The 20,281-nt window shown below is 40.2% G+C and overlaps 2 protein-coding genes across 3 annotated transcripts in view; both read left to right on the top strand.

Annotated features, from left to right (window-relative positions):
- rsph3 (radial spoke head 3) lies at nt 1–6,070 on the top strand. Its single transcript, XM_003446361.5, has 8 exons — nt 1–221; nt 1,938–2,019; nt 2,097–2,238; nt 2,335–2,480; nt 3,336–3,539; nt 4,823–4,985; nt 5,141–5,227; nt 5,929–6,070. The coding sequence occupies exons 1-8, from the start codon at nt 112–114 to the stop codon at nt 6,006–6,008; spliced, it is 1,014 nt and encodes a 337-aa protein (XP_003446409.1). The 5' UTR covers nt 1–111; the 3' UTR covers nt 6,009–6,070.
- Nucleotides 6,071–8,164: 2,094 nt separating this feature from the next.
- ezrb (ezrin b) overlaps nt 8,165–20,281 on the top strand; it is a 31,234-nt gene continuing 19,117 nt past the window's right edge. The window contains exons 1-3 of one of the 2 annotated variants that reach the window (XM_013272001.3): nt 8,165–8,306; nt 9,856–9,961; nt 15,425–15,508. In XM_013272001.3, the coding sequence (XP_013127455.1) occupies nt 9,950–9,961; nt 15,425–15,508 (96 nt within the window). In that variant the 5' untranslated portion in view covers nt 8,165–8,306; nt 9,856–9,949. Of the gene's footprint in view, nt 8,307–9,750; nt 9,962–15,424; nt 15,509–20,281 lie in introns of those variants that run through there. The other variant, XM_005474983.4, reaches the window with a different exon arrangement.

Raw genomic sequence — 20,281 nt, forward strand, 5'->3', positions numbered from 1 at the left:
GAGACGGTTGCTACCACAGTTTCTAGCCTCTTGGTTACCGTTTGTTGTCAGGCCTAAACACTGACATTAACTAGCTAACCGTTCGCTAGAGTGTCTGGGGTTTTCTGAAAGATGGCTTTTACTTCACACAATCACAGAGATCCAAGCGGAACATACACCTTCTCCAGCCGCCCCAGAGCTGTCGAGAACCGCTCAAAGTACAGCGAGACGTCGACTGAAGAGTACGGTGCCGTTTTTCATGGTCTCTTAAATGCAAGCTTATAAGTGGTTAGCTGTACCTGAAATATAGCATATTGGCGGTGGAAATAAAACCCACTACAGCGGCTTTACTGACTGTAAGAAAAAGTAGCTGAACTTTATATTTCATTTACAAGTAATAAAAATCTGAGAGCTAAAGCAGCCTGTTACTTGAAAAATTGAGTAAATCAGATACAGTTGTGGTCAGAAGTTTAAATACACTCGTCATGAGCACGAATGGCACTGTAATTTTGGGATTTTGATGATTTCTTTAAACTGTTCTTTTTTCTATGTTGAAATGATTATACAGCACACTCCTTTAATGCCAATAATTAGGTGCAAAAGTATACACACAGGCTCAAATCATACATGTACTCAATGAAATCTTTTGAGATTTAAATGTAGGTGCTGAAGATACTACATTGTTAATAGGCCAAGACCTAATAAACAATCATGATTATGCACAACTGGTATTTTCTTTTAACCACCATAAAAATGATTGGAGCCATCTCTATACAACTCCAGATTTCTGGATCATCAGTTCAGACAACTGTATATAAGTAAAAGTTATTAGGATGTGTTACCACTTTTCCAGACCTAAACGGTTACCCTCAGATGAGAAGAAATTGGTTAGGATGTTCATGAACAATCCAGGAACCACCAAGGTTCAAACCTAAGAACGCTCTACCAGCTGTCTAGCATTGTGGTGGTCGCATCAAGCTCTGGGGGCGTTTTGCTGCCAGTTGTACACTTTGTGCAGTGTACAAGTAAAAATAATGAAGAAGGATTACCTCCAAATTTTTCAACTTCACTTCAAATCAAAAGCCACATGGTTGAAACTTGGTCATAGTGGGGTGTTCCAGCAGGACAATAATGCTAAACACAAATCAAACTGGTGTTGGATTAATGAAGCAGGCTAACATTGAGCTTCTCGAGTGACCTTTCTAAAGCCCCGACCTCAACCCTATTGAAAATATGGCGACTACACTTAAAAGCCACGTGTGTGTCAGGAAACCAAGGAATTAAAATGAATCTACCAGTTCTGACAAGAACTGGTTGAGGGACATTTAACCAATTATTAAAGTTAAGGCTGAAATATATGCGAATATTTCAGCCTGTGCGTATAATTTAGACCCTACGTGGATTAGACAAAATCCAGAAATAAATTGAAACTCACACACCCAGTTCTTGTTTTTTAAAGTCATTAAAGATGTATACTGAACATTCATTTAAAGAAATCATTTGAATTCTGAAATTACCATGACATTCATAAAATATTTTTTTCTGTAAAAATTGTGTGTGTTTCTGTTCTGTGTCCTGTTCTGTTTGTATATGTGCTTTTCTTCTGCTGCTGTTACAACCAAATTTCCCCTTGTGGGACAATTAAAGGATTATTCCATTCTATTCTGTTCTATTCTATACTCACGATGAGTGGATGCAAACTTCAGACCACAACTGTATCTCAAATGTCGCATGCTTCAGCTGTCAAACTCTAGAACAACATGGATCGGCATTTTCCCTTTGAGGTTAAAAAATGCAAACGTGAAAAAAAAGAGAGAAGATTTTCAGCCTATGAGGTCCCGCAGACCTAATAGATTCAAAGCATTTGATGGTTGTTTACAGGTGGTGAACATTTATAGGTGCCGGAAATAGTTGGAAAGTTATTGCATGCATTTAAATGAATTGTCGTCTTCCTGCAGGACAAAGCGTCATTATGGAAACATTATGTATGATCGTCGTGTTGTCAGAGGAAATACGTACGCCAAGCATATCATACCAACTGTAAGTGTGAAACATTCATTTTACTGTTCTTTGTGCAGCGTAGGTTGTAGTTGTTTCCCTCTTTTCCCCACTGATAGACAGCTCAGCCAGACCCTGCAGAGATACGAAGACAACAGGCCAACAGGAGACGGGCCATCGCTCGAAAACAGGCCAGGGAGCAATTTAGACCCAACACTCCTGAAGCACTGGAGGGCAGAAAACACACTGATGTACAAACTGGTAAAATAATTCCCTAGACAACTTCAGCACAGGTAAAATAATTATTTTTGACTCCAAAAACATGGAGTTTTTATAATGACCTTGCTTAATTTTCAGAGCTCTACCTTGAAGAACTGAGCAATATTATTGCAACTACGGACATTGAGTGTCAGACTGACCCCTTCCTGGACAGACCAGCAACTCCACTCTTCATACCTGCCAAATCTGGCAAAGATGTCGAAACACAGATAGAAGAGGGAGAGGTAAGTAGTCCCAGTAGAAGGTTTGTTTAATAGCATTAACATAGTTCTAATAAAAAAAGGTTAGACCTGTTTGTTGCCTTCTATTGTTCTGGAGGAGCCAATAACCCAGACTAAGACTTCTCTTTATAAGGTTGCCAATCACTTTGGCTCGGAGACTAAAGTACAGAATTTACTATGCATTCAGGCATGTTTTGTAGCAAAATATTTTTTTTTCAGATTTAGTTGGCAGGGGACAAACATGCAGAAATGAGCTTGCTTTATAGGCATTACTTATTTTGGTTATTTTTGCTTTTTGTGTTTTAACAATTCTCTAGTTATTCTATATATTGTTTTGGCTTTTTAACCATTTTAACCATATTAATTTGTAATTTGGGTTTCATTATTTTATTTTATTCACTGGTTGGAGGTCATTTAATATTATTTTTTCTGTTATATGACATTTCTTTCTTTTTATTGTATGCTGTATGGCGTATTTGATTTCTTTTTTAACTGATATATTTTTTATTTTATTTTTTTCATTTTTTGAATAATTTTTCATCATTTTATTTGATTATTCTTGCAATACTTAGACTATTTAAATAAATTTTTATTTCTCAGATTTTCTGGTTTATTTATTTTGAAGTTGATTTTTCTTTCTTATTCCATGTTGCTCTGTTTTATTATCAGCTTGTCAGTCATCAAGACTCAAGTGTTGGTCTTTGCCTTCAATTCTGTAGCCTGTGAATTGCCCAACTTTGTGGAACTGAAAAAGAAAAGTGCTGCTATTTTGGCTTTGTAAGATAGTAATGAAAACAACTTTTAAAATATTGTAAAATTCACAGGAAAACACCACTTTTTTATAATTGCCCTCTGCAGCTGTTTGATTTTGACGTTGAGGTGCAGCCAGTGTTGGAGGTCTTGGTGGGTAAGACAATCGAACAGTCTCTGCTGGAGGTGATGGAGGAGGAGGAGCTTGCCTGTCTGAAGGCCCAGCAGAGAGCCTTCGAGGAGCTTCGAAATAATGAGCTGGCAGAGGTGCAGCGGCTCCAGGAGATGGAGAGACGACACAATGAGGAGAAAGTATGAAAGTTCTAGAAACTCTCTCTTTATCCGAACATGTCGCACTCCTGTGAGCACTAAACATGCAACTGAACTAATGCTAAACAGTTTTGAACACCTAAAAGTACCATTTTGTTATCTATTATAACTACACTCACCGGCCACTTTATTAGGTACCCCTATTGCACTTCCTTTTAATGCAAATATTTAATCAGCCAGTCACAGGCCAGCAACTCAATCCATCATCGGCCTGGGTTCTCTTTAAGTACTCCAGCTTCCTCTTCACAGTCCAAAGACAAGCATTTAGTAGGGTTAGGTTAATTGGTGATTCCAACCACAAGTGTGAATGGTTGTCTGTCTCTCTGTATTAGCCCTGTGACACACTGGCAACCTGTCCAGGGTCTGCTCCCGCTATGCCTATGAGACAGGCCCCAGCTCCCTCAAAACTCTGAATTGGATAAGCTGAAGAAAATGTATTGTTGCTTGTTGCAAAAGTAACAGTGGGACTGCCAGACTGCTCTGAGGTGATATGAAGGCAATCAAAAGAATCACTCGTTATGAATCTTAAGGCGAATGGACTACAGCAGCAGAAGAAAAGCACACCAGGTGCCACTCCTGTCAGCTAAGACCAGGAAACTGGCTACAGTTGCCTGATCTGATCAATCTTGATTTCTGCTGTGAAATTTGGATGCTAGGGTCCAAATTTGGTGAAACATAGAAATTTCAATATGGTCCATGTCAAGTTGGACCAAAATCTCTGAGGAGTGTTTCCATCACCTTGCTTAATCCATGCAATGAAGAATTAAAACAGTTCTCAAGGCAAAAGTGGGTCCTGCCCCTTATTAGCGAGGTGTACCTAATAAAGTGAGTATAATTGGGGAAAAGTTTAGACATCTATTTCCTGCCAAGATTAGCTGTGGTAGATATGTGTGGTGTTTCATCATCTTTTTTTTTTTAAAAGAAGTCACACATGGAGCGCAAATAATTTCTGTTGGCTTATGTTGCCAGAGAAACAGTGTCATCAAACCAAGTCTGATATGGTAGTAATGTCACAGTGCGGATGAAGCAGATTAACTGTGTTTGAGTACTAAAATTTGTATTTATGTGTCACTATGCATACTCGTGTAGTGAAGCTACACGAGTATGAGCTCACTGACAATTTTTAGAATAATAAAGTTCACAGTGTTTGTGCGCTGCTTACACCTGCTAGGTATGGTGGAGGATTTCAGGATTTCAGACATCATGAGAGTGAGTTTTTTTGGTACCAGATTAAACAGATTAATCTGGGTTCCTTCCTCCCTCAGGAGCGTAGAATTGCACAGCAGAGGGAGGTGCTGAGAAAAGAAAAGGAGATTGCAGAGAAGATCGCCGCCCGGGCGTACACCCAGCAATACTTGGCCGGTCTTCTACCTGCTGTCTTTACCTCGCTGAGAAGCCATGGCTACTTTTACAACCCCGTGGAGAAAGGTCGGCCTCTTGAACTTTTACCTACTTGACACACAAGGGTGTCGCTGCCCTCTGTTGCTAAAGAGTCATTTCCTTACATCTGTGTCTATTAATAGATGAAAAGATAATTGACTCAAACTTTGCGGATGAATCATATTTGTGGTTTTGATTTACAGATATCGAGACTAATTTCTTCCCATGGCTAATGGACGAGGTGAACAACAGGGTGGAAAGGAGATGCACAGCAAGAGAGATTCTTGACAGTAAGAGACATTGTTATTTTATTTTATTTGTTGATGACAATCCCTTTTTTTGAGATTTTTTGGGTTGACGTATGCAAACCTAAATTTGCTAATAACCTCCATGTTTTAGTTTTTTTTCATCTTATAATTTTCTGTAGTCCACTCATCATTGTTGTAGATTTTCTATAGTCATGCTTTTATTTAGCATCTGGGTTTTTTTTTATCACTTCAAAGTGCTTTATAAGTTCAAACCAACTCAAAGAGAAAGTAGAGAAATGAAAAGAATGGGACTTGCCACTCAAATTGAAATCTATATGAGGGTTCTGAGGGTGGAGGAAGTACACCTTACAGGTGAAAAAAGGCTTTTTAAAAACTTTATTTTAGACCCAGGTCAGCAACTTTTGAAGCCTTAAAAAAAAAAGAAGATTTGACTGGTGACCATGAGTGTAGTTTTTAATGTTCTGGTGAATGATGAAATTTGTCTTTATAATAACTGGACAAATAATTGCTGGAGGAAATAACAGGTAAAAACAAATGGTTAAAAAAATTGGTTCAGGAGGGTAGAGGCCTGCATTTACTTGTAAAATTTTCTCCAGCGTGCGTTGTGTGACTACCATCTAGTGGTGCGTGTTAAACATTACAGCTGTCGCTGAAGTCAAACAGGACAGGGATGGGGCTGCGCCTGTGTGACTGAAACATTTCCATGTTTTTGTCTGTTTCAGCTATGATCTACGATGTAACCCAGAAGAGACTCGAGCGCTTTAACGAGGAAGAGAGACAGCTAGAAAAATCTGATTCATAGAGAGAGATTTATACACAAGTGTGTGAATGTATTTACCACAAATAAAAGTTTTTTTTCATGAACTGGTAGTTTTGTTCATGGCTCCAAACCCAGGTTGCCAACAGGTAAGGTAATAACTGCCCTCAGCTGGACACACTATGCCATGTCAACATTCATACTTTGGTTGAAGGGTGGCTCTTCTTAACTTTTTAAGTTTTCATTCATTGGCTGTTCACAAATGGCTGGTATGATAGCTTATATCATAGATAGCTAATGTCGACTGATATTAGACAGGAGCCCAAGGTGGAAGTGGCAGAGCTGGAATTGAAGATGTTAAGCTTTACATCTGGAGTTACAAGAATGGGCAAGATTAGAAATCAGCATATCAAAGAGACAACTCATGTTGAGTGGTTTGGAGTCAAAGTAGAAAAGTAAAGCTGAGATATTTTGGCCAAATAGTGGTGGAGGAGAAGAGAAAGACCTCAGAGAAGATTCATGGATGTAGTGGAGGACATGCAGAGGGTTAGTGTGACAGGGTACGAGGAATAGGATGAGATAAAGGCAGATGAGCCTCTGTGGAGACCTCTAAAGGGAGCAGCACAAAAAAGCAAAGATGATGACATCGTCCTGTTTGATATATCGGCCAGGCTCCAACAATTAGTAGTTCTGTGATGTCTTTTTTGCACTTATGACTTGGGTGCAATAGTTGTCAATTATGCACCTATATATTGAGACAACATGCCACGACCTCAAGATAATAAAATTAAAAAGCTGAAGTTAGTTACATTTCAGTGTAAACTGCTTCAGGTTTCCTCATTTTTCTCCCTTGAAGTCAAGCTTTTTCTTTCAGTTCTGCAGTACAATTGTTCATTTACTGCTTATCTGAAGAAAGTTCCTGTGTGCTACTGAGCTGTCAACATACCAATGAAAGAAAATCAGCCAAAATCTAATGTTCAAAGAGCAATCTTAAAAAGATTATCATCGGCAGAGCAGGCAGTGAAACAGGTTTTAAGGAACTCCAGATATTCAAGAGGAGCATTCAAAGTGCCTTCCTGTGTATTTAACCCTTTGCATCTGGCATCTGACTGCAAACAGTTTATTCAGGTACACTAACAGGCAAATTCAAGAATGCTTTGCATTACTGTGTCTGTTCGGCTCCATTATCCCAGCACCCAGAAAATGTATTTAAAGCAGCTGATAATTTCTCCTGCTTTAAAAACCAGGGAGGATTAATGTGTCAGTACCAGCTTTGTTTCATGGGTTTCAGGCTACCCTCCAGGTGTTAGAGACACACCTATTTTCAGTAGGCTTTGTTTAGAAAGCGGTTGTGATGATGATGATGATGATGATAATGATAGGGCTGGTGAAGCTGTAGTTGTAGAAAGCGAGGTAACAGCAGAAGCAGGGGCAGGCGGGACTGTCACCTCGCTCTTTGGTTTCGCATTATGGTGAGAAGTAGGTCTAACCTCCGATATATACGGCTCTATTTTAATCCCGTCCTCTCATTGGCCGGTTCACCTCTGACGCCAGCTCTCTGTACAGCACGCGCAGGGCGGATGACACGCGCTATTTCCCGTGTTAAAGTTTGAGCGGTGATGCAACTCCGCGCTCAGGACAGGTGACACCTGAGTCGTTGCGCACTAAATTGAGGAAGTATTAAAAAAAACAACATTAAAAGACAGTTGCCAAAGTGACAGCGCTCTTAACACGATAACTTACCGAAAAAATAAAAGTTTATGTTGTTTGTTGTGGTTATTGAATGTTATTACACGATTTTCGTATAATGCACTGAAAATTTGGGCTACATAGAAAATAACTGACTATCTTAAAAGTAGAAATACCTTAAGATGTCTAACTAGGTGTTGTTATTTTAAGGTCATAAAAGAGAAGCACAGTTTAAAAATAAACCTGCAAATTAAATAATAATTAAATAACCAAAAGATTAAATTGCATAATTTAATCACACTAACTTTAAATAAGAGCCATTGCACACCATACTTATTTATTTATTGTTATTATCACACTTTACGTTGCAGCTGTGGGCCCTGTGACAAACCACCAAGATTCCCCACTCAAGCAGGGAAAACACCCAGCTCTGCCAAAATGCTCATCAAACATCAATGAAACTATTAATGGTTTTGTTGGGAAGTCCCTCAGAGTCCCCTTACGGGTCCCAGGGGCCCCGAGTGGTGACCCTGCTGCCCTGCAGCCTGCAAGGGCGGCACACAGGGATGTATGAGCGCCATATTGCGCCTGGCTGGAGAAGCAGCGGGAGAGGGAGTGTGCGGACCCGCCGTGCAAACCACCGTCTCATCTCCGGTAAGACTTTATTCTTATTTCAACACCTCCGTCCTGCTGACCGACCCCGGCAGCAAAGCGAGATGGAAGAGCTTAAAAATAAGACTTTGTTTGGTTTTATGTATGTATGTATTTATTTATTTTTGCACTCTTTTTTTGTGGTGCATTACACAAAGCAGGCAAATCTCACAACAGGTGTCTTTGGGATTATAATGGGAATGTGGCTGAGGGCGGCGCAGATGAAGCTTGTGCACAAAGGGGAGCATTAATACAGCGTGGGTTTAGGAGCCCACGGTTTAGTCTTCTAAATATTTTACCGTGTATTTTTTATTAGGAAATCTTTTTAGTGGAAAAAGGTGGAACGTGTCATAAACTGGGCTTGAGTCGTTTCCCCGTCGGTGTGGGTGTGTACCCAGAGCAGACATTACAGTCCCGGTGAAATATTCCCTGTCTGCCGTCACTTTGTCTCGTTTTGTCACACTGTAGCTGAGCACTCCTTGTGCTAAATGCACTACAAAACAGCATTGTTTCTGCTCTCTTCTTCTTTCTTTTTAATCGACTTTGTGAGGCGATGCAGGCAAATATTGAGCATGAAAGGCTTCCATTAATATGAAGTGGGGTGTGGATTTTTGAGATAATGACGTCTTCAAAATAAAAGACCAAAAACACAGAGGGGTGGGGACCATTACGTTTATTAAAGGTAGTGGTTGAGGTGTGTTTCTGTACTAAAGCTAAGCTGCATGGTGTCTGTGTGACTCAGTGTTAAGGTAAAGCAAGTTTCAGGATATCCGGTGTTGCATTTCAAAATAAAGCCTTTCAAGCGCGACATTTTTGGTATTCGTTGTTAAAAGACAAGAAATGGCTGTAAGAGAATTAAAAAAAAAAAGCCAAACAATCAACATCAGCATTTTACCTTGTTAATATGTATAGGTGTATAGGTTAATGTGTATCAGTCTGTTGCTGGCTAACACAGATGGCTAACCATCCAGATACACATTCACACAACCAGTTTAGAGTCACCGCTTAACCTAACCCCACGTATGTGACAGTGCGTCAGTGATCCACTGATAAGCAGCATGGTAGTGCCCATTAATGGATCACTGTAAATTAAATAAGTACATCCATTTGAAGAGGCAAACATGGGTTTTTATTTTGTTACTCCAAATGAAAATATTTAGGTTTAGAAGTTCCTCATAGACTGAAGATTTCGCTATTTTGCTTTGTGGAAGGATATTGATAATTCTCATATTATTATAGTACTACGAGGGGTAATACTAATTATAATAATTGTAATAAATATGAAAAATAATCGAAGGATTAATGTTTTGTTTTTTTAACCAGTGTTTCACGGGATTACTATAAAGTAATGACCAGTAAGACCAATTGCTCTTAATTTGAAGGTTGAAAAGCCCACTTCCTATGTTGTTGTATCCAGCTGCCGTTGGCTTGTTGGTTTCCAGGGTGATTCATCCTGATGACTGTAGTCCGCAGGAGTGTCGGGCTATCCTCAGTCGGCTTTAAGTAGCGCAGAAGTGGTCGAAACTCGTTTCTCTTCTTTCTCTCTTTTCAGGAAGGCGCAGTGTAAGCCGCAGTCGCTCGGAGTACAGGTCTCTCCTTTTTTTATTTGACAGTTCCTCGCTCGAAGCCGGGAAAAGGACAGAAAAATGCCCAAAGCGGTAAGCAGCCCCTTTGATTTTTCTGTATAATTTCACTCTTTACTTCTGTGACAGGTAGATTGTATTAACTGAATCACAGCAGGTAACGATTAACACAGTCTCAAATCCTCTTCGGAAAAAATATAAATAAATGTTTTTATTATTTTTGTATTATGCGAATCTCATAAAAATGTGGTTAGAGCGACACTGTTATAATGACATTAGAGCTTTCTGAGATTATTAGCTCTTGTAAAAATACAGTAGTCATGTTAAAGGCGAATGCCATTGAAAAAGTCAATGTCTTACGTCTTTATTATTGTCCTCTATTTATTTTTTCTTGAAAGATAAGCCTGAGCAGTGTTTAGTTTTTTATGTGGTTGCAATTTAAGTGGGTAGATCTATATTTTTAATAGCTATATGCTATTTTACTGGATAAGAGTGGAAAGTCTTTAAATACAGATGTCGGGTGGAAAACTGGCAAAAAAGTGACTTGCTGTCTATATAAACTGTATTTTATGTAGTTACCATGTATATGTGAACAGGTTTTTAGCCTTCAATTACTCCTGACTCACTTTGCCCCACCCGAGCTCTTACATACTGTACAGTGGCACATGGCTCGTCCTGTATCTCTCCCTCTTTGTGATGGAAATGTGTTAGATTGAAGCCTATGTCAATATTTTTCTCTGTATAGAAAATGTCAGAAAGATAAATTAAGCCAAGCTGTTTGCATGAGTAACTCATGCAAATCAAGCTCACAGTTTTAAAGTATCTCAATGGGAAAAAGGCAAACAGTATCAGAAATAGGTGCAGTTGTGCAATTTGTGTTATTATGGTGACAGGTTGCTGTTAAACAGATTCATATAGGGATGACAATGACATGTTGTCTGTTTGTTTAGAAACGCCTCAGGGTTGTCATGAGCGTCACTGTGGAAATGACATCATTGCTGTCTTGATAGCGGCAGCACACGGAGTCCAGTTGACACAAAACAGCCTTTTTAGAAAATCATATCAGAGTATTTTTTTCCATGATACCAAGAAGAAGTCACAAGGCCTTTTTTTTCCCTTCCTACAAAGTTTATCCTAAAGACTAATTCAGTGTGTGGCCTCATGATTGGCCCAGTCTTTCAGACATGGCATGAGTAAATGTCAGCAGGACACTTGTTTTTTTTAGTAAATCTCTTCTTTCGATGCTGTGGGTGGGGAAAGCTGGGAAACAAAACCCACAGTGACAGTCAGAGGAGCCTTATGTTACATTCAGCCTGTTTAATTTCATCATCTATTAGTCAGTTGAGGATTTTCTTACTTAATCATCAGTCTGTGCAGTCTGTGCACTTTAAAAAATCCCCTCTTCTTCCCCTCTCAAACATTTTTGTTTGAGAAATGACAGTTACAGCTGGTAGTGTTTATCTCTTCTTCAGGAAAATGCACCTTCTGTGTCAATTTAACACATTTTTTTAATTTCAAAAACACAAAATGAAGTCTAAAAACATTTAGGAAAACCCTAATGAACAAATGATGAGGTATATTTTATTTTAGCTAATGATCCTGAGAAACCAGAAAGGGACAGAAACCAAGCCTCAGGGGAGTCATAAGCTCCTAGTAATGGTCCCAACCCCCTGATAAATGGGTGTAAAAAATCTGTGCCAAATCCATAGACATAGATCCATACATAGATTGAGCTCTTATGTGTATAATTCACAAAAAACCACCAAAATCATCTAACTGTCCATCTGCTGTGAAACAGCAAATGTAAATGTGAAGTCACAGTCAAGCAGCAAAGGATCAAAAATGCAGATTTGCCTTAAATGTGAATCAAACTGAGAGAGAAACCTACAGGCACCCTGCAACTGTTAGAGTTCAGATGATGGGTGTGATACCAATCATTCCTGCATTGTGTTTTATCACAAGCAGCGAGGTCTCCCGTTCACCCCTCTGAACTGCACATTATCCAAAGTAAACCTCAGCGCTCCCAGAACCGTCTTTCCTCGGGATCACAGCCCTGTGACACAATCCACACAAGGCGTGGCTGGCATCAGCGTGGATGGGTGTTTTCTTTTCATGTCCAGTCCCATTGTTAATATTTGTTCCTTTTAAGTAATTGATAACTCAATCATACCAGGAACACCCTCCAGGCGTGATTCACCAATCCCAAAATGGTTACAAGTCCTTGAAGTCTCATTCTTCAGTTACTTGTGTTTAATGTTGACAGAACGAGCCGGCCTGTTCTCTCTCTCTCTCTCTCTCCGTCCTTCCTGTGCTGCAGTCACTTATTGGTATATCGCCATGGTGACTCCCTTTGTACCAGACTCTTGTAAAGCCATGCAAATTATGCAGAGGTTAAATATTGAATGGTCATCACTGAAGAATGCACCGTAGCCTATTCACAGTTTAACTACTGAGGTGATGACCACTTTAGTTTTTAACTTAATCTAGAGAAACTTCTTAAACTTACCACTGAAACATCCAAAGGAACCTTAATCAAACTCGTGGTTATACAGAGCTGGGAGGGGTTATGTATGCATAGACTTTAGAGACTGGAATAACCAAGTCAGTCAGACCTCTAAATTTAAAGGGTCTCAATTTCATGTTAGATTTGGAAATGGCACTATAGGAAGAAAAACAATAGTGAAAGCAAATTGCTGTTACAGTAACCTTTCTTGCAATGAGTGTCTAACCTGATTAGAAAAAGATAATTTAATCTATCCTTTTCTAAAGATTACCTCCAGCCTGTTCCTTAAAACACACACACCCAGTGTAACCATACAACATCTTGTGCAGATGGGGTTAATAAAGAGGATCTAGGAGACTGCTTTAACATAAAGACTGGAAACTGGAAGGAACAGGCAGCCTGGCTCTGTGCAAAGATTCCACTTGTGAGCCTTAATCCAGGCTGGTCATTTATTTTCACTTCCAGATTTAATGCCTTCTACATTTGCTTGTAGAGACCTTTTCACTCCCATCAGTTGAAACAGTGGTTTCTTGGTCCATTGAGTAAGATGGGTGAATTAACACAGTGATGAAACTGTATTCTCTGACATCGCAATGTTGTTTTTACTTCATTCTTAACCCTTGCTAAACTAGTATTTTGGTATGGTTCACTTCAATGTCAGCATAAAACATCTTTAGATTCAGGCAGATATGTTGGTCTTCAGTGATCGGTTAGAAATAACCAGGTAGCAAGGAGGCAATAGGAGACAAAAAATTGAAAGGGAGTGGAATGAGTTGATTTCAGGTACTTTGTGCACCACATCAGGGTCTGATCACCTCATCTAATTCTAACAGTGAGGGAAAATCTGCACACTGTTGATCATGTGCACTTGTTACCATGTTTTGGCTCTCACTGCTTAATAATCTGTGTTGCCATAGAGCTCGGTTTGCTTGTTAATGTTTCATAGCCACCACTGCGGTGCATCTTCCTCCAGGAGTGTGAAGATTTGCATAACCTGCGCTGTTACAGTGGCTTCAGGAAACAGGGCTTCTGTTACTAAAATGTTGAAGTCAGGTATTAATATGAGGCTGGGGTATGAATGGTTAATATGAACTGCTAGACTTTCCTCTGACTAAAGTTGCTCTTTGTGGAACTCTGGGTCCTTGCCTGGTGTATTTTTAGCATATGTGTCATGTTTTCTTTACCGCTGTGAATGGCCTCAGTTTATTGTGAGTTACCGTTGGAGAACTTAGTTTGAGATCAGATATCACTCAGTGGTTTCCACTGGCTTGTCTCCTCCACATATTCATATATTCCATTCTCTCCTGGTTAGGGTGTGTGTGTGTGTTTTTTTTTCTCCTAGATACTCCATCTGTAACTGTTACATCTGTAACTCAATTTGTAACACCTTAAACTGTCAGCGCTAGAGAACAGTAATTTAAACAGAAGAAACCTGAAAAATAATACTTAATAGAGCCGTTTCTGATCGATTCTGGTGCAGTTTTTGTGTTAGGTCATCTGGCTCCTCTGGGATGTAGATGATGATAGCGGAGGGCTACTGGGGCACTGCAACTGAAAGGAGAGCTTTGTTTTGCTGTGTAAAGTAAATGCAGTGCTTCCCCTCCTTCTCCAACCTCCAAGCTGTGACTCGAAGCGGGGTGAATGACTCAAAACCTTTCAAATTGTATGCACATGTGCCGTTGGAGGGTTGAGCTCAGTGCTTCATTGTTTTTATTTTGTTGGTAAAGCAGAATTCGCTGTGCTGCTGCTGAGTTTTAATGTCATGTGAGTCAACTAGCTAACCTGACTTGACAGCAGCAGCAGACTGGGACAATAAATGGGGCATTTTGAATATCCACCGACTTGACGGCTGTGTTTTTACAGTATCCTGAAGGGCACAGCGGTGAGGTGCTTTTCCATGCACTGCTGTGATTGGATTTGCCTTCCCTGGAGGATTTGCGTGTGACAGTTAGTTGATCAGTCCGTAAAGCTTCATGGGAATCAGCGGCCCTCTGAGTCACCAGACTCGTCGCTGCTCCGGCCCAGATATCCCTTTTCCAGTGGGCGTCATTCAGTTTGTTCACCACTGAGGCTCAGTGTAGTTCACAATGGACTGGAGATGAAAGATGTCACTGGAGGCCTTTCTCTCTCCTCACTCTGTGTCCACTAACCTCTTTGTATCGTTTTCACTGGGCATTAATAAGTTCAGTCAATACCCTGAGTATCTGTGGCTTTTCATAACCCCCGCAAATACCAGAGACGGTTGACATTATAGCCACAGAAAAGAGCTTCAGTATGTGGGTTACCTCAAAGCAGCCACTGTAAATATTTGTGCATTGTTGCATGGTCTTTGTGTGAATTTCATATCCTGCTTACTGATTACTAACCAAACCGACAATACAGAATACCGTTTCTCTCCATTATGAGGCACACTTGACGTCAGTTTTCATTATTCAGCGAAGCACGGCAGTCATATTGTTTGAAATGGTTCTGCACGTTAATTACTGGGGTGGATGGCTGTGAGTGGGCATTAACTTCTGGGCCTGTCGAGCAGGTTTCAGTAAGATGGACCTCCTCTTTTTGTAAGCACAGGTCACTATGATCAGTCATTAACCAGAGAACTGAAAGACTTTGAAGTTTTGTATAGGACTGAGTGAATGGAGTTACTTCAGTTGAACCATCCAGACTAACATATATTGTGCTGTGCCATTATTAGCTTGGGAAACTGGCGTGAGCTGTGCTTATGGTATATAATTTTACTTTCATGAGTTGGACTCGTCACTGCATATTTTAATCAATAACACCTCCAGTTTTGCAGCACAGTTCCCTTCAATCAGCCGGTCTGTCGCTGAGAAAGCAGAGCCCCTTCTGTTTACTCTGCAAATACACCCCCCTTACCAAACACACACTGACACACACATAAACACACACATTGCAGCTCTGCTCTGCAGCAGTTTAGTATGATTTACCTTGTATTTTATTTTACCTATAAGCACCCCTCTGTATCTCTGCGTCAGCATTTGATCTCATGCTTTTTTTCTCATGTTTTTCTGCAGGTCAATGTTCGCGTCACCACCATGGACGCTGAGCTGGAATTTGCCATCCAGCCCAGCACCACCGGCAAGCAGCTGTTTGACCAGGTAAAGTGCATATCACCTCTGTACTTGACTGTGGCATCAGTGTTGGCCATTTAAAAATCTATTTTAAAGACTTTGGAAACAATATTATGTGGAAAAGTTAACAATTTGGGATCTATTTTGAAATAAAGTCTTTTAATCTTTTAGCCAAGGTGGTGAATATAGTTTGGCACAAATTTAGAAATCATGCTGAGAAAGGATAGTGGATATACTGGACAAAGATGCTAAGTAAGGAGCTGCTAGGCAGGAAGAAAGAGGAGGACTGCAGAGGAAGTTTGTGTATGTACTGAAGGACGACACGCAGAGTTGTGACAGAAGAGGATATAAGGGTTAGAGTGGGATGGAGGAAAATTATCTGACACAAATTATAACACAGGTAAGTACAGGTGACCATGGCAATCTGTTAGTGACCACTTTTTTCCCCAGTGATTGGAGGTTGCCAGGGGGTCACTGACTGGTCTCTAAGCCTGTGTGACTGAAGACTAAGTGCTTGCATACTGAGTGTCAAAATCCCAGTGTTCCCATTCTTCCTCCTGAGGCCTCATGTCCTTTACCCAAATAAATAAAAGAATTAAAACATGTGTTTTTGGGAGATTTTGTTGAGTTAGGCTAGCTGCTTCCTGTTGCTTACAGTATTTATGCAGCAGTTCCTGGCTTCAGCTAACATTTAGTGTTCATACTGTAATGATCGTCTCTGCTGGCAATAAAACTAATTACCAACATGTTAAACTTTTTCCATGCATGCACTTACTCAATTCACAATGTTTCATTATATATCAAAATATTTGTCAAATCAAGTTTCCTTTCCAGAAAGAATTGCATTTAGATTAATTTTCAAACTGCTGTGACCTGTATTATTGCACCAGTAAACTGCACCAGTGACTTTCCAGTCATTACATCCGGGTATGAAAAGCTGTCCAGCACAGACCGGATTACAGGATCTTTTTGCTTAAAGACTCCATATCAGTGTCAGGGACGGTTATTAAAAGTTTCCGGTGATGAAGAACAACAGCTTAACATAACGCCTAAGATGAAGTGAACGCGGAACTTGATGAATATGTCAATCAACTTCATGGTTTATGGCTTAAAGTGGTGAATGAAGTCTGTGTGGTTGGTTACACAGTGTCACTGCAGAGTGAAAGGTGTGGTTACAGTGAAGTAAACATTTACCTGTTGTGACTGTAGCTGTCTAGTGAAGTGGTCTTCGCTGACTGTAAATTATTACTGGTTGCTTCATTCTTCTGCAAAGCCTTACAGCTTAATTGTGCTGACATTTAACCTCAGATTTATGTTTCTGTAGTCTTCCATCAGGTGCGAGTTGAGTGTTGATGTAAGTCAGTTTGATATTTTTACCCACTATGGTGAATGACATTACGTAATCATAGTATGTGGCTTTGTTTGTTGTTGCTATAACTGGTCACCTGCCTTACTAAAGAAGACCATTTTAATTTTCACTTTCCTGTTGCTTATGAGGCCATTGTGAAACTCTATAGCAAAGATCCAAATGTAGATGACGAGTCATTAGTATGAGCTCCTCTGTGGCTTTTACGACAGCATCGGGGGAGGGAAGGCATTGTTTTAGCCACTTCCTGTTTAACTTGTTTTTCAATAGCAAAGTAGAGCCGACTGTGGATTCATTTGTTTTGTTTTTTTTAGTAAAAGACATTTGAATGCAGTCATGTTAAGTGTAGTATTGAGCTAAAAAAAAACACAACAAAAGCATCCAGATTCAAAAATGGTCATGTTTGGTGTCTCGTGTAAAGTGGTGTATGAATTACTTGCATGTAACTGATCAGTTCATCACAAATTTTCAAATAGCAGCAGCATCGTCACTAGTTTTGTTCAAGTAAAGATTAACTAAAGACCCTGATGCTCACCTCTCTTTATAGGCGCCTACTTGTTACAATGGCTGTAAGTGGGGTGTGCCACAGATAATCATTCCCTCTCTGTGAGTGTCATAGACAGTTCACAATGCTCTATTTTTATACATCAATACAATTTGCTGCTCAGGGCATGGGAAATTATCTCCAAAGCTTTGAGCAACCGTTCACTGTGCCTCCAGGTTTAAATGTGTGACAGTAACTTTGGAAATTCCTTGGCCCTGAAGTCTGTTTGTGCCTGATTTAAAAAAATTTTTTTTTTTTTTTGAAAGCAGTCGGCAACGGAAAACAGAAGTACCCTCACAGAGTTCAGCAGCTTCTGTGGAAATGCTGAGTAACAACAGTGAGCTCATTCCCAGTTCGAATGTGAGGCCTGGCGTGGCCCGTGTGGTCAGCGCTGATCATAGCCTTCGTCCTTGTCATGCTGCTGTTAAGGAGAAACGCCTGCCACTCCCCTACACACCCTCATACGGTTTCACTTCCATGTGACTCCTGCTTCTTTTCGTTTTGCCTTAAGCCACAGTTAGGAAAATCACTGCCACTGCATTTTACAGTAGTAGCAGTGGTTAGTTAAATCTCGCCACGTTCAACCTCCAGATACTTTCTCCTGCGTTGGTGAGGTTTCAACAGATTTTCAGCTTCAGCTCTGTAGAACTGGCTTGGATCAGTTAAAAGCCGGAGGGACAATTGCTGTGAAGCAGCTGAAATCATGGCATCGTTTTTAAACAGTGCAGCAATGTGTTGAACCGAATCCAAGTCCAAGAAATTTGTCTGACAGGTGGCAGCACAACAATGTGGCACCCAACCCCATATGTCAAAGATGCATTTAAAAACATTGCTGAGTTCCTTGTCAAGAGAGGTAACATGTTTCCAACGGGATGTTTGTGGTTGTGTTATGGTAGAGCTATTCTTAGTTACTAAAATGAGCAACTCTGGCTTTGCAACACTGCCTTTGTTACTATTCGTTTCACTGTAATGGTCATTGTCATTTGCCTCGAACCGGCGCTCCCACCTCAGGGCGCGCTCCATCTTTGTCGTGGTCGGTCCTTGTTTGGGGAACCCCTCCCTTCCCCGCCTCAGTCACTGGAAGACTCTGGGTTATTCTGCCTGGGGGATCCAGTGAGTAATGCTTTTTCAGGCCATTGGCATTCCTGTTTTTTTACCACTAGGCCTGAGCTCCCATAAACCAGTAGGGGAAACTTTCACTCGTCGTCTGATGGCTTTTAGCATTAACCTGACTGCAAAATATTTCACAGGTGTTTTCCCCCCTCTTTTCTTAATCATTGCCAGAAAAAAGGAGAGCTGTCCGGGTTGCCTCTTTGGCCTCTTTGGTTTTATGTATGAAAATTAACTTATTCATGCTGGGTAATGCCATCAAGAAATTTTGAAGTAAAACCATCCACAAGTCAGCCAAAAGCCATTCAATTCAGCACTGAAACATTAGGAGACATTACAGCCTCGTAACTAAAGCTGGGATTCTGGGATTCAGGGTTAGCCCCATACTGTGGATCACCTGCTTTACGATGCTTCATTTCAGTGTAACTTAAAGATATAAACTTGAAAAAGTGCTAACAGAGAGCTTCCTGGGTAAAAATTTAGTCATGTGAATATCTGGTCTGGCAGGTAGGACGTAACACATTCTCTGAAAGAAAAGGAGAAATTCTCATTCTGGATGAGATTCAGGCTGATCATTAGCAAAATAAAGAGTTTTCAGTTAGTGCTGCCTAACCAGTAGCAAATATATAAGCAGATTTCATAAGACTTACTCAGCAGTAATTTGCGCTGTCAGATCAGACATTAACTGACAGTTCCCTTATTTATTTATCTTTGTGTTGTCGGATTGCACTGATGTGCGACTAATGCAGTTTGCTGTTCGGAGACTTTAGTGCTAGTAAGGTGAGGGCGGACAATTCCTTAAACCACACAGTGTATTTGCAGTAGTGATAACTAGGGAAAGTGTCTTGTTTTCTGCAGTGCACTACACGTGAGGAAGAGTAATGGGCTCTTGTTTGGGTGTGCCTGCCTTAAACCTGCATTTTTTCTAGTGGTCCACAGGGGGCAACTCCACTGGTTGGAAAAAGTAGTCCAGCTACATTAAAGTCTGTGAAAAGCTACCCTTTAACTCACTTCATCATTAACTTCAGTAAACACTTTCCTTGTCAGTTTGTGGTCTCAGTTGTTACTTTCAGTAAATATAATCCAGTGTTTGTTTTTGTGAATGATGATCCTATCGGAGTCAAAAAGTGCAGTAAAGCGGGGTGTGCTTTAGGGTGTGTCACTGTTGTGATAAGCATGTAGTGTCTTTGGTTAGTTTGTCAGATTGACTCCACCAATACCAAGACAGTGATAGTTAAAATACTCAGAGATTTCAACACAGGACTTCAGTAATGTAATGTCACAGTGATGATGAAGCTCATTGGCTCATAGTGAACTACTCTGAGCCATTACTAAAACTTAAACAAATAGCCAAAGGATTCAGTCTATTAATTCATTTTCTACCACTTAGCCCAATATGTGTCTTACTGGTTTTTCTTTATAGTTTGAACTGTAAGGTATTGAGACTAAATAGGATTTTGTTTGATGTTAAAAATGTAATCAAAAGGCTTAAATAGAATTTCCAAAAACCTTGAAGCTAAGTTTCTAACTGGAATGTTTTACTCGGAGAGAATAAGTGCTACACTCGGGTTTCAGAGCTCTTGACGGATATTGAGGTAAACTAGCAGCAACCCATTAAAGTCGAGGCAACCTGCCAAATCACCCTGCTGCGAAGTCAGTCCACTAAACCGTGTCCCCAGGTTCAGATTTAATCCACCTCTAATGAACTGTATTAGTTTCGAAATCCTTTGTCAGCAGGTGTCCGTAACTTGTACAGCATATTTTGGAAGCTAGTTTATTT

This window comes from Oreochromis niloticus, linkage group LG15, assembly GCF_001858045.2.
Source record: "Oreochromis niloticus isolate F11D_XX linkage group LG15, O_niloticus_UMD_NMBU, whole genome shotgun sequence".
Lineage (NCBI taxonomy): Eukaryota > Metazoa > Chordata > Actinopteri > Cichliformes > Cichlidae > Oreochromis > Oreochromis niloticus.

Coding starts and splice junctions, on each gene's coding strand:
- rsph3 (XM_003446361.5), top strand. CDS start 112: ATGGCTTTTACTTCACACAATCACAGAGATCCAAGCGGAACATACACC. Junction 2,239..2,334: donor ACACACTGATGTACAAACTG/GTAAAATAATTC, acceptor CTTAATTTTCAG/AGCTCTACCTTGAAGAACTG. Junction 5,228..5,928: donor AGCAAGAGAGATTCTTGACA/GTAAGAGACATT, acceptor TGTCTGTTTCAG/CTATGATCTACGATGTAACC.